This window comes from Triticum urartu, chromosome 1A (assembly GCF_056163025.1).
Source record: "Triticum urartu cultivar PI428250 chromosome 1A, HENAU_Tu73, whole genome shotgun sequence".
NCBI lineage: Eukaryota > Viridiplantae > Streptophyta > Magnoliopsida > Poales > Poaceae > Triticum > Triticum urartu.
Window position 1 is genome coordinate 403814097 of NC_141873.1, and position 25959 is coordinate 403840055.

The 25959-nt window shown below is 46.5% G+C and overlaps 1 protein-coding gene across 1 annotated transcript; it reads right to left on the reverse strand.

The window, feature by feature from the left end:
* Nucleotides 1-1247: 1247 nt before the first annotated feature.
* On the reverse strand, nt 1248-25259 carry LOC125514668 (kinesin-like protein KIN-7L). The gene is made up of 14 exons (XM_048680012.2): nt 24926-25259; nt 24610-24818; nt 23854-23967; nt 23695-23776; nt 23543-23610; nt 23379-23441; nt 23151-23293; nt 22341-22443; nt 22160-22240; nt 8145-8213; nt 8006-8065; nt 7736-7885; nt 7312-7539; nt 1248-1945 (listed from the first exon to the last, which is right to left on the reverse strand). The coding sequence occupies exons 1-14, from the start codon at nt 25104-25106 to the stop codon at nt 1577-1579; spliced, it is 1920 nt and encodes a 639-aa protein (XP_048535969.1). The 5' UTR covers nt 25107-25259; the 3' UTR covers nt 1248-1576.
* Between the last annotated feature and the right edge of the window lie 700 nt (nt 25260-25959).

The window sequence follows — 25959 nt, forward strand, 5'->3', positions numbered from 1 at the left end:
CTTCGGCTCCTCCATCAATCGTGAGAGCGAGGAAACTGTTCGGCTTGATCACTCCACTCTGGTTCATGAGATGGGCCAAAAGCTCAATCTGGCCCGGGGCCCATACGGAGGGGAGGTGGTAGGATAGAAAAGGCACCAGAGACAGAATGCGACCGAATCAGTATGCCACTTATCGGTGGCAGTCTGCCATAAATTTGATGAACTCCTTCATTTTTAGGATATGCGGAGCACCTCATTCCTCGCTCTATGATTTTCATCCGCAGATCGCTCTGCTCCGCTCTCTTGACTCCACGGAGTTGCAGCGTTCGGGTCGGCTCCGCCCACTCCCGGAGCAGAGTTGTGGAGTGGAGTGGATCCGAACAGGCCCTTAGTTTGATTAAGAGCACATATAGAGGTGTCTTTTCCCATAATTTACTTGTGTGTAGAGTGCCTTTGAAGCTTACATGTAATTTTATTTTTTTTTGCTTACACGGTTCCCTTTCAGAAACTAAGCAACCACATTACATGTATCAAAAAGCATTGACAAATTCCCTCAGAAAAATAATCACTGACAAATTGCCTTTGGATCATTCCAAATTTTAGTGGCCATATCGCTTTTCACACTCTGGCTTTATTTCTTGGTATATTTTCATATTTCTCTTGCTTTGTCAGTGTCTTACATAAATTCATACAAATCATTGATCGTGATTTGCACCACTTATGTATGACATTCTCTATACGTCCTTTTCATTATATATTATAGTATTTCTGCATAAGAAAAGCTTACTTTATATTACTCAATATGTTTGACCCGGTCTTGATTGTTTGCATGAATAGAAATGAACATATCTATTAGTAATATTTTTGAAGACTACCCATTATAGATAGCTAGGAGTGACATTGATTGACGGGAAATTGTTAAAACTTGATATATTTGGAAATTAAAGACTATAGTTTCTTGATATTTCAGAATATAATAATGAAAATTATTGTGTCAATGTAAAGCCTCATGTTAAGAATATATATTTATTCTGTATAGTTCATGTTTCATGCTCCATGTTTGAAAGCAAAGTGACAACAGAGTTCTCAAAATACTTAATTTGGATATTTATTTTTAAAATTATTGAAACGCCTGCCCCATGTGGCATGTCGAGTTGGTCAACACAGGTCTATATAGTTTGTTTTTTAGGAAAAAACGTGAAGAAAAAAGCTGAATAGTACTAAATGGCTGCTTTGGTGATGTTATGCTTCACATCAGCAAAGAGAAGTGATACGACAGCACGTAAGCATTTGTTTCTTCCGTAGTAACGCAGGGGCACATTTGCTAGTTACATTAACTAACATAGGACAATCATGTGTCAACTACATTTGACACTTTTCAGATTCCTAATGACAAATAAAACCGATGCCCTTTTCCTAGGTATACCCACACCGGTTTCCAGATCTTGCTTCCACACACTTAATGATAACGACTGAATTAGAAAACCCAGCACACTGCACACACACGACACGCACACTTGTATTACAAGCACCACGAAATCTACAGTAAAGCAGTGTTGCAGAAATGGGAAAACTTCCACAGCAGCTGAGGCTCTCATCAGGGCAATGCCACCCGAGAGGCCTTGCAGTTCTCCACTATGGCCTTGGATTTGGTGTGCAGGGACGTCAGATGACCCTGCCTCTGTGAGAAGGCCTGGCTAAAGAGCCTGATATCCTGCTTGAGCTCCTCCATCTTGGACCTCTCGGTCTCCAGCTCCTTAATCAGTCCCTCTTTCTCATGATCTGTGTCGTGCTTCGACTTGGAGAGCTCTTGTCGCAAGGATGAGTTTTCCTCCTTGAGCAGCTCAAGCTCCTTCTCGAGAGTTGTGCATCTTGCTTTTGAATCCTCGAGCTGTTGCCTATCGGAGCTGCATGCAGTTTCTAGCCTAAGGCATCTCACGTCAATAGGCTCCTCTAATGGCACAACCTGTGCGGACAAGACAAGTGTTGGCAGCAACAAAAGTGTTACTCTGGTGGCCAAATTTAGCAGCTCAATGAAAAATTATCATTTGCAATCAAAAAACAAAAACTAGCAAAGGCCAATGGAGTTCATCAGTCTTCAGTTTGGACACTAGGGAAACCTGAGTCAATTTGATACTTGAGGATGATTTTAACACTTTTTTTGGAGAATTCAGAATATACCACCTGCTAGATGGAGAAATTACACCTTCTATAAATCAGGCACCTGCATTAGTACAATCAAATCTTTAAATGGCATCACCGAGTAACTTGCTCTGGAGTTGAACCTGTGCCTTGATTCAAACCTGTGGTTGGATGGTTAGGAAGGTGGTTGTACCCCAGCCCACCATGGATAAAACCCCAAGTTTGACACTTGTGTCTCATAAATGCAGAATATTCTTTGTGCGAGGCAACATTCCTGTCTATAGCAAGGTGCATGTGGTGACTTCGTCAATGTCAAGACCCGCCGGCTAAGTCTCTTGAAGGTGCTCATAGGGGAAGGGTGTCGGTGTGTGCCCTTCATAAGGGTGAATGTATGTGCGTGCATGTAAGCGTCTGCCTCTCTGTTGTGTTTCTCAAAGAAAAAAGGCAGTCTTTGGTTGTGTGAGTGCTACACATGTTGAGTAAGAAATTCTTAGAGCATGGAAAAAAATGGGCCCCGACCACTTTTTTATCGCCAGCTCAAAGAAAAATGGCCCAGTTAAGGCCGAAATTGGCGCCGGTGGACCTAGCGCGCTGGGGGCCGACCGGGGGCGCCGGGGGAAAGAAAAATGGTGCCAAAACTTCCCGCGCCAGATTCCCACCCCGTGGGCCCGCCGAGTCAGCGACTAGGCATCATCGTCCTCATCTCATTGCCTCGGCTCCCGTGCGAATCAATGCCAAGGCTGCCGCCGGTCGGCCTTCCATTGATCACAGGCGGCGTAGTGAAGGCGAGCCGTCGCGTGTCCTGCCCTTTCCCGCCACGCGTCCGCACTGCTGCCGCCCCCTCGCCGCTATAAAAGTCGCCTTCGTCGCCACTGGCCGCACACTCGCCACGCCACATCCATCTCCCTCTCTCGCTGCCGACCACCTTCTCTCCTTCGCCGTCCTTGCTCTCGCCCTCTCTCCTTCACCGTCAAGCCCGAGCCCATGGCGAAGAGGTTCCTCGGTGACGGAGCGGCGGCCAATGACTTCGGCTGCCGTCATCTGCAAGAGTGGGAGGCACGCGTTCTCCAGGAGGTCAACTACCCGGCGCCACCCAACATGCGCGTGTTGGACGCTTGGAGGCTCAGCGCCGGAGGCGTCCCCATGCCCCCACTGCCCTCCAACGCGGAACGCGCGGCGAGATCGCGCAGATCCGGGCGTCCTTGCCGGAGGAAGCGCGGCAGCATCCGAGTATGCTGCTGACAACCACCCTATGCGGACGGTGTATTTCCAGCGCCGCCACGCCGACCAGCTCGCTTCCACCAACGGCGCTCCGGCGCCAAGGGGGCGCCACAACTCCGACGGCCATCGTCAGTGGTGGGGCGTCCCCGGGCACACGCTCCGCGCCATCCTCGAGCACATCGAGGGCAGCAACGAGCCGCCGTTGAAGTACCCGGCGCGGTCGTTCTCGCACCGGAGCGGGAGCTCGTGGCTGTCGAGGTGCATCATGGGGTCGTCCTCCGACTCCCGCTCCCCCCGCACGACGCCGCTCGCCGCCGTCAAGCCCGAGCCCCAGGAGACGCCGGAGCGCCAACGCAGCCGCGGCGGCAACCTCGTCATAAACGAGGGCCGCCGCCAACCTTCACCTCCCCGCGGCCATCTTCGCTTGGTCAGGCCGAAGGAGCCGGTGACGCCCGTGGTCGTCAAACAAGAACACGTGGAGATGGCCGCCGACCTCGACACCAACCTGAAATGGTCACGCAACGACTATGTGCGGGAGAAGATGGAGCGATAGCGCCGCGCTTTGGAGGAGACCGCCGAGCGACGCCGCGGCCACGACGAGGATGGCGTCATCGTCCTCTACAGCGACGACGAGGCGCCGACACCGACCAACCCCGTCCGCAGCGGTGATCCAGGGCAGGGTTGTGGCAAGGATGGCAGCATGCAGGACGATGACGGCGGCGACTACACTGCCTTCTACAAACTCATCGGCATGAACTAGGCTCGGGGCGGCGGCGTAGTTTTTTTAAGTTTTTATGTATGTCTTTAAATTTGTACAAATATGAATGAAACCGCCTAAATTTTGTCCAAAATCGAGTCATTTTCTTTGAATTTGAGCCCAGTTTGCATTTGAAAAACGGTGTTTGGGTGCCAACTTGGGGCGGTGGTTGGGAATCTGAGCGCCCCCATGGCGAAAATATCGCCGGTTAGCCCCGATGAGGCGCTATTTCAGTGTCCCTTGGGGGACTGAACGGCTGGAGATGCGCAAACATCAAACAGCCAGTCCAATCAAGTATGTGTGCTAATAGTTCCCTAAAAAAAGTGTGTCAACAGCTGTAACTTACTTTACTATTGTTTCCCTTTTACTGTTTTCTGCAACAAAATCCAGAACATTTCTTTGTTAAGGAGTATCAGTATTGGTCTAAAAGTCAGTATTAGTCTATAATTCCTTTCTTGTACCTCATGTCTTGTGTAATATGCTCCTTGGGCTATATAATAGAGATATGTTGCACATTCCTAACATGGTATCATGAGCCCTTTGAAGTTGAGGAGGTGGGGACTAGCTACCCAGGATACTCCGCTGTGAGAGCAGAGGCTCAACGCGGTGATAGCGGTGATGCGTGCGGCAACCACAGGGCACGACGACAGACACACTTATGATTAGACATGTGGGGTCATGCAAAGTGCGAAGAAGGTGCTAAAGCAGTGCTGGCGAGTATTAGATTCATGTTAGTGTGGCGCATCAAATAGATTAGTGATGGAAAGTCTGAAATGTCAAAAAGCTAGAAGAGTACATGGTCGTATATTCTATGGTATTCGGTGCACATGGCAAAGTGTGGATGACAAGTACAGAAGGAGGTGGAGTGCTATAGCTATGGGGCATGTAAAAAGACTATCAGGTAAAGAAGGTGAGACAACTACGAGGTTGACCTACGGTGACAATGAAATTCCTTCCAGTGTCCGACAACAATAAAGAAAGAGCAACTATAGTGAGTTTAGGTAACTCTTAAATGTGGCGTCAAATATTGAGTTGTTCATTTTTACGCATATCAGGGAATAAGCTGCCAAGATGATAACAATACAACAATACTGTCAGATATGATGACTCAATGATCAACGAGTAATGGCATTAAAAGGATACTCCACAAATTGGGAGCACAACTAAAGTGAAGAACTTTATTTCGCTAGAGCATTGACTATGAAGAAGCAAGTACACTTGCAAGTGGACTCACGTGGAGTATGGTAGTAGTAGCGGTACTCCTAGTATAACCTCAAGTCCAAGGTAGGGTTTGTTATGTGTCGAATATTTCATACAAGGTAGGTTACAATTGCACTTGGAGTCACATGATGTGTAGACAGGTACGAAGTAGTGTTTGAGTAGGATACTTGTATCTCGGGCCTCCATATAGTGGGAGTTGACACATGATGTAATATATGCCAACATAATAGCACATGCACACAGGGAGAGCTGGCGACATGTTCCGATGCCCGAGTGGCCGGTGTGCAGTATTGTAGCGGTATCAAGGGGGGGGAGCGTCCGCAGTCATGTCTCCGGGATTAGCCAATGTTCGTTGAACATTGCTAGCAAATCTCGGTGCCATGCCTCGTGTGTTGCTTGGTCCTCCATAGATCGACTATGCGCCTTGGATTATTCTAACACCGACTATCAGATTTGATTCCGGTTTATGTCGCCATCGGCTTGGGTCCGCAACGCCAGCAGCAGTTCCCCACCCGCCACCAGTCCCAGCAACAGCCTATTACTATAGCTGTCTGCTCCCACGCAAGCTTGCAGGCCTGCTCATTGTGGCAGTTTGTGCGGCTTGCTTCCCCCCTTGCATGATGCCCCTGCTCTGTTGTTGCCTGCGGTTGCTGCTTACTCGCCCACGTTATTGTTGTTGTGCCACTACTCTACCTGGGTCTCGGTGTTGCGCGGGTGCTCCTGTTAACTTTTAACATGATGTGTGATGAATATCTACTAGCATGATGCTTGCCTCCTGCTGTTGCTAGTGCGCTACTCTCGGAGGTTCGCTTCTCTGGTTGCTGCTGTGAGCCACACAGTTCAGGGCCCTGTCAGCGCCTCATCTATCCATGTCATTGACTGTCTGTGTGTTCGGTTTATCGAGAGAAAAACAAATCAAAAAATACAGTGTCATCCGGTATCATTTCTCTTGTTGTCCGGTGATTTTGACGGGGTTCCCTCCGCCGACTCTGTCTTGCACATGCGCTTTCCATCAGTGTTGTCGATCAGCCGTTAGTTCCTATTCCTCGTTGCTCCTCGCTGGCATTCCACCTGCATGGCCTCCTCTGTGCTTCTCATGCGTACATGATGGCTCTTGCATCTTTGTCTTGTGTGCTTCTAGCATTATATTTTCCGTTGTGTCCACCAAATCTGTTGCTCTTTCATGTTTCTCATGCCATGTGAGTCCACCAAACCTTTATCCGCAGCATTGATAATTTCTATGCAGCTTTTGTGGCCTTTCTGGACCGTGTTGTTTTCTACAGGATATTGGTGACCTCCTTTTGCATTATCGTTCATCTACGTCCATTCTCTTATTCCCGAGCTTCTTTCACCTTTGTTTTCTTGGGCTACAATCTTTTGGGCAATGTCTCGTTCTCTTGATATGCCATCTTCTTTTGACAACCAATCTTCTCTACTTATCTTGTATCTTCTACTAATGTGGTGTCTTCCTCTGACGCGTCACAAGTTTTGAAGATTGTCCATGCTACGACGACACTCTCAAGATGCAGATTTTTTATCATTATTTTTTTCTCTAGTGTTACACTTCTTGAAATGCAATGTTATTGCATACACTTAGCATTTGAGGGGGCTGTTGAGGAGTATTATTATTGGTCTAGGAATCTGTATTAGTCTGTATTTCCTTTCTTATACCCCCAAGGCTTGTGTAAAATTCCCTTGGGCTATTCAATATAAAAATGTCACACATACCTAACATTCTAATCTTACAAGTTTTTAAGCTCCCTAAGGATAGAACCCCATGGCAGCTTTGATGTATTTTAAGCCTTATAATTGTTGGTTATTCCACACCAGTTCCAAAAAATCATATGGATCTTCACAAATTTACAAGAAAAATGATTTGGCGCAGCAAAGCGCACGTTTGCTTCTAGTCTATAAACATATACCACCTAAAATACCTGTAGACAAACATGTTTGCTGAATCATCAAAGAAAAATAATTGAAACTGGACTTACCGCTGTCGTATCTTCTGGGAACGGAGGACATTTAAAATCAGATGTCATTTCAAGCATATCAAGATCAGTGATGCATCCTTTATTCAATTGCATCCAGAGATCCTCATCAGCTACAGAACCTAAATTTTCAGGTATTGGGCTGAACTCTGCATCCTTCAAATAGCGTGAGCGGCTAGCAACAAATCCATCTGGTGTCCGCTTAGAATCTGGAGTTTTTAATACGTCTAGCTGCAAAAGGTCAACCGATAGTTGTGAATTTCACCAACATCTGGTCTTGAGTATTAACAAGCAGGTTGAAAGGAAGAATGTGATGTGGTTCCAGAGGACCAGGACGAAGATGTGCAAAAATTGAAAATATGAAACTTGAATTGACTACACGTTGAACTAACAAAAGTTTTACATGTTGCTGCCTCACCAAGCATACCTGGCTAGAATCAGCAAATTGCTCTACTGATATGTCAGTATCGTTGTGGTTCTGTGACATCTTTTGCTCAGCCAACCGGTGCTCTAATGTCTCCCTTAACCTCCTTTCCTCTTCAAGTTCCATTGCTAGACGATCACGCTCGAGTTCAGACTGCAAGAGATAATCAGCATAACTTTATATGTTAAAAACAGTTGTACAATGCATCCATAAGAGGAAGTTCATAATGAATAGGAAACACCTGTTCTACTGGAAATGTTAGTCTTTACATACCTTATGCATGTCATTGCGTTGCTTTAGGATAAGCTGCTCCAAGACTTCAGAATGGGAACCCTGAAATTTAAACAAAAAACTTGAAGTAACAGTAACACACGTCACATACGGAGAGCAACATCAAACAAGCAGGACAAACCTGCAGCTTTTTGCGAAGTTCCTCTATTTCCAGTTTTTGCCTCTTCAGCAGAGCAGCATCTGTTAGAATCTGAAATACCAACATTCATAATTAGGTTCTCAGATTGTCGCTACTTATAGACAAACTGAGCTCAAATAAATGATACTTATGCTGAAGATGCAAGTACATATAAACACCAGACCATTGTCATAGACATATTCTAGCAATTTGTGCCAAATATTTTCATGCATAAAGAAATAACAGAACATGAATGTTGTTGCCATAAAAACAATGAATCATTAAGGAGTGTCATTAGTAACGTGGTCAAGACAAAGCTTAGCGGGGGTGTGTGCCTTGTCCGACAAAAGTGACACAAAGATATATTTGTGAATAGGTCCAGTCACCTTAAGGAGCGCGACCCAGTCCTATGTTAGGAACGCATCAAAAGGGAGGTTTGGTCGCAGGCCCGAGTCGTTCACGTTTCCTGGGAACCCTCTCCAAACCTCTCCTTCTCGATACATGAGAGCCATCCGTAACTCCTCAGACTCAACACTAGAGCTCCTCGGTCTTTACCTAGGAGAGCAAGTGCCCTTCCTTTGAGTTTATTCAAATGAGAGCTAACGGAGTACATGGCCATGGGGGACTTATATAGGTGAGAGTCCTTACAAATGAGCAAGGTTAACCATGGTGGTGGTAGGTAGGTAGGAGGGGTAGGATGGTAAAACTTGGTCCAAGGGTCCATGGTCCATACTCGATAGCCACCATTCCTTCTCTGTTGGAATTATTGGCCTTTAGCCCATTTATTTTATCCAATAATTCCTAGGAAAATCACAGAGGTCCATATAGCCAATCCATGCATGACAAGGGATGTGGAAAGTTTAGTCCCACCATGCTAGTGGAGGGTGTGGGAGACCAACTTATAAGGTGAGTTGTTCCACACACCACTAAGAGCATCTCCAGCAGTTGGCCCCTCCAGGAGGCTTAAAAATCGCCGCCTGGGGGCGAGCCGGCGCTAGAATTGGCTCTGGGGGCGATTGGGTTCCCAGCCGCCGCCCCCAGGTCACCCCGAGGCACCGATATCGGCCCATTTTTGGCGCAAATGTGCCCGCTTTTCGGCCCACTTTCGGCCAAAAATCGGCCCGATATCGGCGCAAATCGGCCCATATTCGCCGTGGTTCGGCGCAAATTCAACAAAAGTAAAAAAAATTATCACATAGTTCATCACAGAAAATCAATAGAAATCAAAAGTTCAACAAATAGGTCAACAACAAATAGTTCAATACAAATTATATAGTTCAACAAATAAAAACTCATATTTCATCACACGTCAAGCTAGGCGTTGCCCTTGAGCCTCCATAGGTGCTCCACCAGATCCTGCTGCAGTTGTTGATGCACCTGTAGGTCTCAGATCTCCTGACGCATATTGAGAAAGGCAGTCCAGGTTGCCGGTAGCTGATGATCAACTTGCGCAAGAGGACCCTGCCTGTAATATGGTTCAGTGTCAAACACTGGCTCTTTTTGCTCGCTCTCAATGATCATGTTGTGCAAGATGACACAACAAGTCATGATCACCCACATTTGATCTTTCGACCAGGTCTGAGCAGGGTACCGGACAACATCAAATCGAGATTGGAGCACACCAAATGCCCGCTCGACATCCTTCCTGCAAGCCTCCTGAACCTTCGCAAAGTGGGAGTTCTTGCCTCCTGGCACAGGGTTTGAGATAGTCTTCACAAATGTAGACCATCTTAAATAGATGCCATCAGCTAGGTAGTACCCCTTGTTGTAGTGCCGCCCATTGACCTCAAAGTTCACCGGAGAATGACCTTCAACAAGCTTGGCAAAGACAGGGAGCATTGCAGCACGTTGATGTCATTGTGAGTTCCTGGCATACCAAAGGAGTGCCAAATCCAGAGGTCCTGTGTGGCCACTGCCTCAAGTACCACACTGCAACCGCCTTTGGCGCCTTTGTACATCCCCTGCCAAACAAATGGACAGTTCTTCCATTTCCAATGCATGCAGTCGATGCTTCCAAGCATCCCAGGAAATCCTCTTGCTGCATTTTGTGCTAGGATCCGAGCAGTGTCTTCAGCATTGGGTGATCGCAAGTATTGCGGTCCAAACACTGCCACCACTGCCCTGCAGAACTTATAGAAACACTCAATGGTCGTGGACTCGACCACGCGCCCATAGTCGTCGAGTGAATCACCGGGAGCTCCGTATGCAAGCATCCTTATAGCTGCCGTGCACTTCTGGATTGAGGTGAATCCAAGTTTGTCGGTGCAATCCTTCTTGCACTTGAAGTAGCTGTCGAACTCCCGGATGGAATTCACAATCCTGAGGAAAAGCTTTCGGCTCATCCGATAACGGCACCAAAATAATGTCGCCGTGCAATGGAGCGTCGGCGAAGTAGTCAGAGTAGAGCATGCAATAGCCTTCCAGACGATGCCGGTTCTTTGCTTTCAGCCGCCCCGGCGCCGAGCCACCTCGCCGCGGCTTTTCATTGCTCGCGAGCAAGCCGGCGAGGGCGGCGAGGACCATGAGATGCTCCTCGTCCTGGACGTAGACATCGGCTTCCTCCTCCAGCAACGCCCGAGCACCTCCTCGTCGTCCGAATCCATCGCCGCACAGACAAATCGCCGAACACCTGGCGGGCGCGGTGGGCGCAGAGCCATCGGTATACCGCCCTACACGGCGCCGGAAAACTTGCTCAGAAGGTGGTGGAGAGGTTGCCGCGGCGAAACCTTCTCTCTTTTCCGACGGGGAATGGCCTATCTAGCGGTGTTGGGCGGTGGGATCGGCCGGGTGGTGGCCGAGCGCGCGGGGGTGGGGGCGAATCTGGACGATTGCCTTGACTTTTCGCCTGACAATGTGGCCCAGGCATGTTTTCCCCTTCCGCCGGAGCCCCCGAGCGCCCCCCAGTGCGCTGGGTTCGGCCTGGGATCACCGGGCCCAAAAACAGGCCGAGCCGGCGGATTTTGGTGTCTTGGGGGTGCGACTGGGGGGGGGGGGGGGGGGGTTCGGTGCCGGCGCGAAAAAAGTCACCCTGGGGGGCCTGTTGGGGGCACGGCTGGAGATGCTCTAAGAGTTTGAGAAGAGAGCACTTCTCCCCGCCTCGCCACGCCTCACACGCGTGTCGTGTTTCGTGATCGAGCCAATCCAAGCCATGCTAGGACCTTTGAAACGTGTCTGCTCTACCTTAACTTTTTATTCCTCTCCCTAGTGGGTCAGTTCGAGACTTATATAAGAGGTCGCTCCTCTTCCACCAAACAAAATACACAACTCCCTCACCTTGTTCCAAAACCTTGCACCTCCTACTGCTGCCTCTTGCGATCCTATATGGAGAGAGGCAATCAGGTTTTTGGGGAGCACTCTAGCACGACTGTTGGATCTTCATCGTGGCTGACAACGACAACTTCTTCCCCGACGTTGACCACCTCCTCAATGACATGACAAACTTCGCACATGCATCTTCTTCCAGAGCACCGCACGTCTTCTCTCTTCTGTTAGGGTTTGCGTCCAGTCTACTGCTTTTACCTATCGATGTGGATATGATGTTTGTCTGTTATGTACCCAATTGCATGACAATTACATCACTTTGCTACTTGATTCATTATCATCTCTATTATGATTATCACGTTTTATCTACCATCTTTCTAGAATAAACTTAATGGAAAATTGCTCAAATATTCAACAGACCAAAAACCTGATATGTGTAGGCAATTTTCTCTAATTGCTTTTGGTACGACCCTCAAGCCTCCTCCGTTTGAGGATGTGTACTATAAGACGTGGCATGCAAGTTCTTTTGGTTGTGTCATGCTAAGGGCCAGTTCTTTTGGTTGCATGACGCGGCCAACAAATTTGAGTTTAATCCTGAAATTCACAATTGTCAAAGGTTCTAAGTGTGTGTGCAAGCAAAGCAACCTCGCAAGTCTCATACGACAGTTGAGTCGAGATATTTGGCACCATTAGAACTCATACATTCATATCTTTGTGAGATCAATGGTGTGTTGACAGAGGGTGGAAAAAGATATTTCATGACTTTGATCGATGACTACTAGATATTGCATGATACATCTGTTGAAAACAAAAGATGAGGCTTTGCACTACTTTAAAATATATAAAGCCGAAGCAGAGAATAAACTTGATCGAAAGATCAAGAGGCTTAGATCAGATCGTGGTGGAGAGTATTTTTTTCAACGAGTTCAATTTATTATGAGAGGAACATAGTATAATCCATGAGAGGACGCCTCCCTACTCGCCCCAGTCAAACGGGTTGCCGAACGGAAAAATCACACTAACTGATTTGGTTAACACCATGTTAGACACAATGGGATTTTCCAATGAATGATGGGGGTAGGCTTTGATGACTGCAAGTCATGTCCTAAACAGAGTTCCCACGATGAATAAAGAGATTAACACATTAGAGGAATACAAAAGGGAAAGGCTTGAACTCTCTTATTTATGAACTTGGGGTTGCTTGGCGAAAATCAACGTGCCAATTCCCAAGCGTCAACTTGGACCAAAGCCGTTGATTGTGTTTTTCTGGGCTATGCTTTCCATAGCATTGGCTACATATCTCTAGTGGTCAAATCTAAGGTTCCCTAACATGAATGTTGGTACAATTATGGAGTCGAATGATGCAAGCTTCTTTGAGGATATTTTCCTATGAAAATATGTGTAGCTCATCTAGTCGGAGGTTAGAGGCAACTCCTACACCTTTTGTTCCATTGGAACATTCTAAGCGGAAACACACTGAGATTCCTAAGGAGGATGACAATGAAGCTCCTAGAAAGAGCAACAGACAAAGGACGGCAAAGTCATTTGGTGAAGATTTCATTGTGTACCTCATGAATGACACTCCCATTTCTATTTCAAAAGCTTATGCATCTCTTGATGTTAAATACTGAAAAGAAGTTGTATGTAGCGAAAGGGATTCCGTCATGGCTAACAGGACATGGGAGGTCACTGATCGTCCTTATGGGTGTAAACCTGTAGGATGTAAGTGGGTGCTCAAGAATGTTAAGAGTATTATATATATAGCCATGTAACCTTTCGTATTTACCCTATTGTATAAGGGGTTTCCTGCATATATTCCACACTTTATATGTATATATACTGGCCTATGGCCTTTTGGAAATACAAGTTGCATATTTCCTAACATGGTATTAGAGCTAGGTCAATTTTTTGCACGCTGCAACTCGTGTTATTGATCTCCGTGGCCGTCACCGCTGCCTTTTTTTTCTCTCCATCATAGCAGCCGGTCAACCCAAGGCCGCTCCTCTCCTTCCCTGCTGCCGTTCAACTCCCTCCCGTCCAGATCACGCCAGCTCCAGGTCCTACCCGCGATCGATCCAAATCAAGTCAGCACAGGAGCCTCCGCCCGCGATCGATCTTCCGCAGCCGGCCTGGTTTTTCGCTGCCCCTCGTCGGATCCGGCCGCCAATCGCTGGTCTTCGTCACCCTCGTCCGGTCCGGCCGCCTCTCGCCGGAACCGGCCGCCAGTTGCCGATCTTCGTCGCCCGCGTCCGATCCGGCCGTCCCTTGCCGGATTTCGCCCCTGCTGCTGGCTCCCGTCCCATCCATCTGCTGCCGCCGCGAGCACTGACTGCGGCTGATCGTCAGGAGCCTCTGTCTGTACTGCTGTCTGCCCGGTGATTGCAAAAAAAAAATGTCTACACCGTCAGGCTATGTCGCAATTCCTCATTGTCTGGTGATCTTTGATGGCACTAACTATATCGAGTTTGTTGGCTTCATGCGCATTCATATGCGTGGCATTCGTCTTTGGGGCATTCTTTCTGGCGAGGTCTGTTGTCCGCCGTGTCCGGTTCCACCTGTGGCCCCTACTCCGTCGACGCCACCGGTTCTTGCTACTGATGCTGATCAAACTGCGAAGGATGTAGCTAAGCTTGCAGATGACATTGTCGTCCATGCTTATGATGCGCAAGTTTTGACTTATGAGGCTCTTCAGACTTATCATGAGGCTCTTTTTGCTTACACTCAGTGGCTTGATGAGGATGCCCGTGCATAGCTGTTCTCACTGCTAGTGTTCTGCCTCAATTTGCCTCTGAGTTCTTGGGGCTCCCTACCGTATCTGAGACGTGGACCCGTCTCCGTCAGCGCTATCAGCCCTCTAGTGATGCCTTATATCTGTTTGTGGTCCGGCAGGAACATGCTCTTCAGCAGGGTGACTCCAGTGTTGACGATTTCTATGCTCAGAGTTCTGCTATCTGGCGTCAGCTTGATTCTCTCCGCACTGCTGGTTGCCGTACTTGTCAGTGTTGCCAGGCTGTGCGGGCTGATTTGGAGTTTCATCGTGTCTATGAGTTCTTATCTCGACTCCGTAAGGAGTTTAGCCCCGGCGTGCTCAGTTGTTTGCTCGTGGTCGTATCTCCCTCATGGAGGCGCTTTCTGAGATTCGTGATGAGGAGACTCGCCTACGTGGTGCTTGTCTACTTGAGGTTCCCTCTGTGCTCGCTGCTCGAGTTCCTGTTATATCGCCTGCTGCACCAACTCCATCCCGCTCTAGTGCTCCTCCGCTCTTGCCTACTCCTACGGGCGGCCAGGGTCGGTCTCGTCCTCACTGCGGCTACTGCAATATGGATGGTCATGTTGAGTCTCAGTGCTTCCAGAAGAAGAAACACCTGCGTAAGGCGCAATCATCAGCTCCAGGGACTTCTTCTACTTCGACATCTTCAGCCACCGCCTTGATTGAGCAGGATATTCTGCGACTTAAGCGTCTGCTTGCCGCTTCAGGTTCTCCTTCGACGGGTACTGCAGGTTCTATGACTGATGCTTCCCGCACTGAGCAACCACCCTCTACACAGTCAGGTACATCCTCGTGGGTTCTGGACTCCGGAGCTTCTTTTCATATGTCTTCTCATTCTTCAAATTTGTCCTCTCTTAAATCGCTTGATTTTCCTGTTCACGTACTCACTGCCGATGGTACTCCTCTTTCTGTTGCTAGTCAAGGCAATCTTACCAGACCTTCTTACTCTGTTTCTGATGTTGCTCATGTTCCTCGACCTACCATGATCTTTTTTCTGTTGGTCAACTTACTGATTCTGGTTGTCGCGACATCCTTGACATTGACTCTTGTTTTGTTCAGGATCGTCGAACGCACACTTTGGTTGGGGCTGGCCCTCGCCGCCGTGACTCTCAGGGTCTTTGGGAGCTAGACTGGCTTCATGTTCCTTCCGCTACCACCACTATCGCCAGTCCATCCGCTTCTGTCGCTTCAGCTACCGGCTCCTTCCAGCAGTGGCATCATCAATTTGGTCATCTTTGTGGGTCTCGCTTGTCGTCATTAGTTCGTCGAGGTCTCCTGGGGTCTGTCTCAGGAGATGTCTCTTTAGAGTGTCAGGGTTGTAGACTAGGAAAACAGATTCAATTACCTTATCCTACTAGTGAGTCGGTGTCTCGGCGTCCTTTTGACTTAGTCCATTCTGATGTATGGGGTCCGGCTCTCTCGTTACACTTGGCTTTATTTTATGACTTCTCGCAGTGAGGTTCTTTCCATCTATAACTGTTTTGTTGCCATGGTTCACACTCAGTTCTCTTCGCCTATTCGTGTGTTCCGTGCTAACTCTGCTGGCGAGTATATTTCCAAGATGTTGCGTGGTGTTCTTGCTGAGCAGGGCACTCTTCCTCAGTTCTATTGTCCTGGTGCTCATGCTCAGAATGGCGTGGCTGAGCGAAAGCATCACCACCTTCTTGAGACGGCTCGTGCGTTGATGATCGCTGCTTCTCTTCCACCTCATTTTTTGGGCCGGGGCTATCTTCACCTCCACCTATCTCATCAACCTTCAGCCGTCCGCTGCTCTCCAGGGTGGTGTTCCTTTCGAGCGTCTTTTTTATCGTTCTCCTGATTATTCAACGCTTCGCTTGTTTGTGTTTGTTATGTTCTTCTTGCCCCTCGTGAACACACCAAACTTACCGCTCAGTCTGTTGAGTGTGTTTTCTTAGGCTATAGTGATGAGCATAAGGGCTATCGTTGTTGGGATCCTATCGGTCGTCGGATGCGTATTTCTCGGGATGTGACTTTTGATGAGTCTCGTCCCTTCTACCCGCGTCCATCTTCCTCGACCTTTTCAGTGGAGGATATCTCTTTCCTCACTTTTCCCGACACACCTATCACTCTAGTTGAACCCTTGTCTCTCTGTCCTGCTCACTCTACTTCTTCACCGCTTGCCGATTTGCCGCCACCATCTCCCACGGTTTCCTTACCTCGCATGTCACCGGATAGGCGGATACTGCACCTTCATCCCCGGTGATTTCTTCGTCTCCACCTCCTGGTTCTACCTCGGCTATTCCTCCTCGTATGCTTCCATATTTTCCTCAGTACTACACTCGTCGTTCACGTACTGTGGATGCGTCTGCTGATGTGCCATCCTCGTCTCAGCCTACCTATGGCTTGCGTCCTCGTCCGCTTCCGCTTGTTGATCGCCTTGGTTTTCCAACCGCTGGTGCTGCTGTTCTTGAGCCGACTTCTTATCATGAGGCTGGTGTTCATCCTGAATGGCAGTTTGCGATGGCAGAGGAGATTGCTGCTCTTGAACGCACTGGTACATGGGATCTTGTTTCTCTTCCTCCAAGTGTCTGTCCCATCACTTGTAAGTGGGTCTACAAGGTTAAGACTCACTCCGATGGTTCTCTTGAGCGTTACAAAGCTCGTCTTGTGGCTCATGGCTTTCAGCAGGAGCATGGTCGTGATTACAACGAGACTTTTGCTCCTGTGGCCCATATGACCACTATTAGTACACTTCTTGCCGTGGCCTCTGCACGCCACTGGTTTGTATCTCAGCTTGATGTTAAGAATGCCTTTCTTAATGGTGAGTTGCGTGAGGAGGTATACATGCAGCCACCACCTGGGTATTTGTTCCTGATGGCATGGTATGTCATCTTCGTCGCTCTCTCTATGGCCTTAAGCAAGCCCCCCACGCCTGGTTTGAGCGTTTTGCCTCTGTGGTGACTGTCGCTGGTTTTTCAACGAGTGCTCATGATCCAGCATTGTTTGTCCACCTTTCTCCTCGTGGTCGGACTCTTCTTCTTCTCTATGTTGATGACATGATCATCACCGGCGACAACCCCGAGTATATTGCCTTTGTAAAGGCCCGTCTTAGTGAGCAATTTCTTATGTCCGATCTTGGACCTCTTCGCTACTTTCTTGGGATTGAAGTCTCTTCTACCTCTGATGGCATTTTTATATCCGAGGAAAAGTATATACAGGATCTTGCTCGTGCTGCTCTTACTGATGAGCGCATTGTTGAGACTCCCATGGAGCTCAATGTTCACCTCCGTGATATTGATGGTGACCCCTTGCCTGACCCGACGCGTTATCATCATCTTGTTGGGAGTCTTGTCTATCTAGTTGTCACTCGTCCGGATATCTCTCATCCGGTTCATATTCTGAGTCAGTTTGTCTCCGCTCCCACTTCGGTTCATTATAGTCACCTCCTTCGTGTTCTCCGATCTTCGGGGCACGATCTCTCACCGTCTATTCTTTCCTCGCACCAGTTCTTTACAGCTTCAGGCCTATTCGGATGCTACGTGGGCTAGTGATCCCTCCGGTCGCCGTTCACTTTCTGCTTACTGTGTTTTTCTTGGTGGTTCTCTCATTGCCTGGAAGACAAAGAAACAGACTACAGTTTCCTGTTCGAGTGCAGAGGCCGAGTTACGAGCTATGGCTCTTTTGACGGCAGAGGAGACTTGGTTACGGTGGTTACTTCAGGATTTTGGTGTTTCTGTTACTACACCTACTCTGCTCTTATCTGACAGTACAGATGCTTTCTATGTGCGCGCTGGTGTGCAGGATCAAGTTATTGCTCTTCAGTATGTGCCTTTCGAGTTACAGTTGGCGGATTTTTTTATGAAGGCCCAGACTAGAGCGCAGCATGGCTTCTATCTCTCCAAACTCAGTGTTGTTAATCCACCATGAGTTTGAGGGGGGTGTTAGAGTATTATATATATAGCCATGTAACCTTTCGTATTTACCCTATTGTATAAGGGGTTTCCTGCATATATTCCACACCTGTATATATATATATACTGGACTATGGCCTCCTGGAAATACAAGTTGCATACTTCCTAACAAAGAAAAAGCTTAGGCCTGATGGTACAATTGAAAAGTACAAGGCACGACTTATAGCCAAGGGTTATACAAAAAAGAAGGTGAAGATTTCTTTGATACTTATGAGCATGTGGCCAAATTGACCACCATTCGAGTACTACTCTCATTGGCTGCCTCACACAATCTTCTCGTTCATCAAATGGACAAGACAGTTTTCCTAGATGGAGAGTTGGAAGAGGAAATATACATGGAACATCCTGATTGTTTGTAGTAGATGGTCATGAAGGAGAGGTGTGTAAGTTGGCGAAATCTTTGTATGGCTTGAAACAAGCACCTAAGCAATGGCACGAGAAGTTTGAAAGACCTTGGTGCAAATGAAGCCGACAAACGTGTGTACTATCGCCATGGTGGGGGCGAGGGAGTTATGTTGTGTTTGTATGTTGATGGCATACTTATATTGGACAAATTTCAAGGTCACTGAGGAAGTGAAATATTTTCTATCTCATAACTTTGAGATGAAAGACCTGGAGTAGTTGATGTTACATTGAACATCAAGCTTTTGAGAGGTGATGGTGGTGGGATCACTTTGTTACAGTCCCACTATGTGGAGAAGGTTCTGGGTCTCTTTGGATATTCAGATTGTAAACCTTCTGGAACACCTTAAGATTCAAGTTTGTTGATTCGAAAGAATGAAGGAGAAACCAAGGATCAATTGAGATATTCTCAAATCATCAGCTCGCTTATGTATCTAGCTAGCGCTATGAGGCTTGACATCTCGTTTGTTGTGAGCAACCTAAGCCGGTTTGTATCTAACCTGGGAGATGTTCATTGGCATGCTCAACAAAGGATAACGCGCCATCTAAAAGGTACTGTGATTAATGGACTTCACTTGATTGGCCGTTAGTGCAAGAGATAATCTTCAGAATGTGTTACAAGTTGGCTCTTTTAGCTTTGAGATTCCACCAACTAAACCGAAGAAAGATGAAGTTAAGCCAACCTTCAGAACTCCATGTGTTGACACGTTATGGTAGGAAATATACCAGTCAATTTTGATTCGGTTTGGCAACCTACTGTGAACATAGTATATCATGTTACATGAATCAAGTCTATTTCTTTTTGTCTAGTATACTAGTGAAGTTGTCAAATAGTTTCCTAGGTGATCAAGGTGGTTGGATATTTAATTAGGTAAATCTAGCTTAGTTTGAATAGGAGAGAGAGAGTCCGTACCAACTATGTTTGCTTGTGAGTCGGTTCCGATCGAATGTGGATACCTATATAAAAGGCTAACGACCGATCTAAGTCAGATTGGTTTGATCGTGACTTCAATAAAATTACAAAAGCGTCCCATGTCGGGAGACACCAAATATTGTCTTCGTTGCTGATCCATGGGGATTTAGTTGCAATTGCGCGTGGAGTCGATCTAATCTACTCGATGCAAGTTTTTGATTTTACATCTTGCACCTTTGCTAGATCGGAATTTCTTATTGCTACTGCTAGTACCATGAAAGATCGGACAGCAACTCGCGCAATTTATCATCTCACTATTTTGTGCCTCATCATCACTATATCGGGTACCCAAGGGTACTGGAGGGATATAACGATGCAAATTGGATATATGATCCTGATGGGCTTAAAGCCACAAGTGCTTATGTGTTTACACTTGGTGCTGGTGTTGTTTCCTAGAAGTCTTGCAAGCGGACCATCTTAACAAGACACAAGCACGATTGAAGTAGAGTGGCTTCCTGAGCTTTTGATGAACTTGTCGGTAGTTGAAAAAACAACACCGGCTATCCTATTGAACTGTGATAATCAAACAGTGATCATCAAGGTAAACAGTTCTAAGGATAATAAGAAGTCATCAAGACATGTGAGGAGACTGAAATCTATCAGATTTAAGGGAAACTCTAGAGTTATATCATTGGACTATATAAACACATCGAAGAATCTGGCTAATCCCTTCACAAAGGGTTTATCACGAAATGTGATAGACAATGCATCAAGGGAGATGGGATTGAGACCCACTACATAAGTTAGCCGTGGTGATCGGAGATCCCATTAATTAGAATTGGCAACACTATTGGGTAACTGAGAGGAGAATGTTTAATTTGTAAAGATCCACTCCGTTATGATGCAATTCCCTCCTAATCTATAAGGTAGGTTGATATTTATCTTAATGTGTTTTGAGTGGCTTGGGTAGGCAAAGATGTTGTCCTACAGAACATCTTGAAAGGACAGACCTATATAAGTTAGACTGTTAAACTTGCACTCTGTGAGAGTTGGGTGCTCTCTAGTAAACTCATGAAAAGGTCCCCGGAGTATGATATATACGCTTCTACCTGCGGGAAAGCTTTTCAGCGGTCCAGTATCGGTCAAGGCTTTACGTAAAACTTTTTTGCACAAAACTTGCAGTTCAAGGTCCACTGTCCAAGTTGTGAATGGGTGTAGCGTGGAGTTCTAGGTGGAAGTTCAACTTAACTGTTTCCAACTAAATACCGGTATATAAACAATGGTTTCGAACCATAGGCAAATTCTATGTGCCTCTGGGATCTAGTGGGATCTGGTGGGGGATTGTTGGAATTATTGGGCTTTAGCCCATTTATTTTATCCAATAATTCCTAGGAAAATCACATAGGCCCATATGACCCATTCATGCATGACAAGGGGTGTGGAAAGTTTAGCCCCACCACGCAAGTGAAGGGTGTGGGAGACCAACTTATAAGGTGAGTTGTTCCACACACCACTAAGAGCTTGAGAATAGAGCACATGCACGCGTGCTCCGCCCCGCCGCGCCATGCCTCACCTCACACGCGAGCGTGTTTCATGATCAAGCCGAGCCTCACTAGGATCTATGCAACGTGTGCTTGTTGCCTTAATTTTTGCCACGCAAGAAAAAGTTGAAACTTTTTGCCTCCAGTGGGAGACGAATCTCAACAGTCGCACGGACCGTTTCTCTTCCTCTCCCTAGTGGATCAATTTGAGGCTTATATAAGAGGTCGCTCTTCTTCCACCAAACAGAATACACAACTCCCTCACCTCTTCCAGAACCTTGTGCCACCTACTGCTTTTCCATCTCACTTCTCCGCGTGCACCGAGACATGAGACAGCAGGCCTCTGAAGCCCTGCATCTTGCAATCCTGTACGGGAGAGAGGCAATCAGGTTTTTGGTGAGCGCGACTGCTGGATCTTCCTCCATTGTGGCTACAACGACGACTTCTCGGACGACGACTTCTCGGACGATGACTTCTTTTCCTACATTGATCACCTGTCAGCGAAATGACGAACATCACACCTACATCTTCTTCCACCACACCGTATGTCTTCTTCTCTCTTTTGTTAGGGTTTGCGTCCGGTTTACATCTTTTATCTATCAGTGTGGATATGATGTCCGTCTGTTATGTACCCAATTGCATGACTACTTACATCACTTTGCTACTTGTTTCGATTATCATCTCTATGATGGTTATCATGTTTTATCTATCATCTTTCTAGATTAAACTTTATGGAAAATTGCTCAAATATTCACAACACTCATCACTCCACCATAATGGGCATTGGCTACTTGGGCCGTTGGGCCTCTTCTAGAGTTGGGCTGCTTTGTTGATTCCCTTCTGTGTTGACTTTATCTTTTAATTTTCTCTTCTCCTTTGACTTGTTGACCATGACAATTTGCTTGGATTTTTGTTGACTCCCTTAGACCTTGTTTACTGTCTTGGACTCTGTTGACCGCCTTGGACTTTTCGTTGACCACCTCAGACTTTCATTAGCCGTCCATGCAGTATTAGGTGGGTCCTCTGGGTATGATTATTTATTCCCAGTTTCCCACAACAGTAAATACAACAGAATAAGATAAAAATACATAGTTTCAGCTGCACTATTTCATATTTCTGCTTCCGAAATTAATGTGTCAGAGGTACTAACATCTGAAACTAAAACTCATCTGTTGCAATATAAAAGTTTCAATACTCACCTCATTTACTTGAGCACAATTGCTGACACATTTTGCTCTACTTGCAAATTGAAGAGTTCCTCTAGTTTCCTCAATATGAATCTGTAGTTAATTTTTTAGAAGATGTGATAGCAATGGTGGTAAGTGCATGAGAGTTTAAAACCATATAATTTACTTGGAAAACAATGTAAACATAACACACCTCTTCAGGTGCAGCCGTGCAAATGATTGATGTCTTTGCATTGCCTCCAAGTGCAGACTGGAGGATGCGAGTCAACTTACTATCACGATAAGGGATGTGCCCTCTGCATCAAAATAATTAACCACTTTAGTGCATCAACCAATCCTGGATCTTAGGAAACTTTTCACATAATTCAATAAGTAGGCCCAAGGAGTTCACAATAGATTTTATTTCCCTTGCATAAGGTTACCTTTTTATTAGGGATGAGCCCATGATTTTATAGGTTAAGGCTACAACATCTGTGGTGCCATAATCATTGGGCCTACCAAATTAGCCAAATAGGCAATAACAGGGCGATTCCATGATTGAATAAAATAAAATAATTTGGTTGTAGACTCAGATATTTCTTTCGCTCGAGTAAGTGTCTTTCTTTTCATTTGGTATATTACCATGACTTGGAACACTTGAAAGGATGGAAAGGGAAGCTCAAATAACTTCTGGGTGCCACATTCTTGGATAATAGATTAGCTATTACGTATAACCTAGTGATAGGATAAATGGTGATAAAGTATTAATAAAACCCATGTTTAATTTTCCATTAAAATTGGTGCTTGCAATTTGTTATCCATGTTCTAAACTAAATGAATAGCACTGCAAGCTGTTTATGATTGTTGGGCACTTGGGATAACTAACATATAATAATCAGCGCTATCGCATGCACCTATATTTTTGTTAGATTACTGTCATCTCGTGCTATATGTCAAAGCTTGCTACAGTTTAGTTAGAGAAAGTTACAGATTATTAAGTCAGGGTAATGCTCCATAGAAATACCTTTGCTTTCCATTCTCACTCAACTTATTGATGACATTACCGAGAATCATCAAGCTCTTATTAATATGCTTCCCTTCCTTAAGCCGCACACCATCAGCTCCTGTCTTGGCGATTCTTTCTGACCCAGCTAAATCGACCAAGTTCTACATGTAAAAAAGCAGTGTCAAAGCATTCTTTTTCTTGACACATTTACTTTATTTTGTAAGAGGGGGAGTCAAAAGCAGATACCAAAATAGACACACGGATTGCATCTTCAGAGTTCGTCTGGTGCTTAGCACTGCTTTCAATTACCTGAAACCAGCAGAACAACACAACTGAGTATTTTAGTTACCATGCCCATTCTATGTAAATGGACTGAAACCAGCTACAATCACTTGTGGCTTGCAATGTACCATCCGAAAAATAGTATGGGACCGGCTGCTCCGGACATTCATGTTTGTTTCTCCGAAATGTCTATTTGCTGAGAAAAAAGGAAGCTTATGAATTGGTGAAAATGAAAATATGCATTTGAACAAGTACGACGATAAATGGACAGAAATGGAACCTTCTCCAAGCTCAAGGAGTTGTAGCACTTGTTCAGCATTGTTAACAATTTCTTCCCGCAGACCCGACACATATACACCACGCTGTAGAAACAACACAAATCCTTACACAGTGTAACAGCAAGTAGAAGAAAGTTACTACAACCATTCCTAGCATTTACCTCGAGGCTCTCATGAATTGGCAGCTTCTCGCTCCCGAGTGTCAGGAGGTCATTGATCTCCTCATTATAAATCTCCATGTACGAGACCCTGATCAGGAACTCCCTGTCTGCAGCCTGTCCCAAAACAAGAATCAAACTGACAGCGCGTTTGGCAATATTTGGGAAGGGGATTGGGAGTTTAGTGTAGGGACTTGTATTGAGATTAGACATGTGATGAGTCGTTTTATTCCCTTGTTTGGTTCATGTGAATTGACGAGGGACTAGACCAGGGAAGTGAACATAAGTTATGATGAAGGGTTAAGATTGACTCACTAAAACAATTCCCTCCTAACTCCCACCCCCTCCCCTGCTAATAAAACCGTGGGAGTTGGAGTCTCACGTCTCATGCCTATTCCTTTATAAATTCCCAATCCCCCTAACCAAACAATAGATTTAAAGTCTTGTACCCCTTTAATTATCATTCCTTGACTCTAATTACTCCCAACCAAACACGCTGTGAGGACTCGACCAAATAAAAATCGTGTGCCCAAGTGGCTTGCCTCGGAAGTCAGAACACCTGATAAGGTACGGTCACCTTTGTGAATTTTTTCTACTAAAGCCTACTCCACCTAATGTACTAAACCTTGACATTTACTTGTAGCACGACCGGTCTTGATGTTCGAGTGTTTTTCCATGATGTTAACATACATAGTAAGGTGGGGAATTCAGACAACTGGCGCTCAAAAAGGAAATTGATCTAGTTGAGTAAGCAATTACCTCGGCCGCCGTGTCAAAGATGTCGCGAACAGCGAGCGGGATGATCCCAGGGTCAGCACCGGAGCCGTTCATGGTAAACGTCTTGCCACTGCTGGTCTGGCCGTAGGCGAAGGCAGTGCCGTTGAAGCCATCTACGGCACCACGGATGAGGGAGCGGACGAGCAGGCCGTAGATCCGCGCGTTGGTCACAGACTCGTTGAACACGTGGTCTTCGTGTGGGCAAGGAACCGACCAGCAAAACAGGAGAGCGCGCGCGAGTTAGAAATGGAGGGACAAAAGGTGGGAGGAGAGTGAGATAGAGGAAGGATCCTGGTACCGAAGACGAAGGAGGTGCCGGGGACGGGGACGGCGCGGTGGAGGAGGGAGATTCCGGAGTCGTCGATGCGCCACTCGCGGTTCCCGACAGCGCCGCCGCCCGAGAAGGAGGGCGAGTCGGCGTCGGCGTCGACCGAAGGCTTGGGCGGGCGGAAGCGGACGGCGACGGAGATCTTCTCCATGAGCGGATGGACGGCGAGTCGGCCGCTGCAATGGTTGGGGCAAAGAAGAGCGGATCTGAAATTTCGGCCTCAGGAGAGTTGTCTTCTTTCTTTTGAAATGAAATGCGGCCTCATGAGAGTTGGAGCCAAACCTGGCGGGCTCGGCCCCGCCGGGGTGGGGCACGCAAATTGGGGGGGAAGCATGATAAGTGCGACGCATGTGAGCATGTATCTGGAAACGTATCTGATGCATTAAGGTAATTGATGTTACCGGTGCACCGGATCTGATTGCATATTCAAAAATGTTCAAATAAATCTGAAAAAAAATCAATATATCTACACAACATCAATGTCGGTCAAACCACACGTCCTTTCAGCCACGAGGGAATTGCACAAACCACCACATATTTGAGCTAGTGTTGCACAAAACATCTATTCTACGGGTTTATTGCGGAGAACACCACATATTGATGTAATACATTACAGTTAGGTCTAATCTAGTGTTTGAATACATTGACATAATTTCGGACAAATGGTTCCCGCATGTAAATGCACATGTAACAATAAAAACCAGTCACATCAACCAACACATGTCAAAATTGGGCGCAAAACCTAAGTAATAACAATACAAACGCCCAAAAAATAGGATACTGAACAAAAATACGTTGATTGACGGCAAAATTTCTACCCCAAAGTGTATGGTTTCATGGGGAAAGAAGACCACAAAATTTCTGCCCCAGAGTGTACGGCAAAAATACGTCGATTGACGGCAAAATTTCTGTCCCGAAATGTATGGGAAAATTTCTGCCACAGAGTGTACCACAACAGTCAGAGGTAGGGGAGAGGAGAGAGCTTGGGTGGGCGAGGGGTGGGG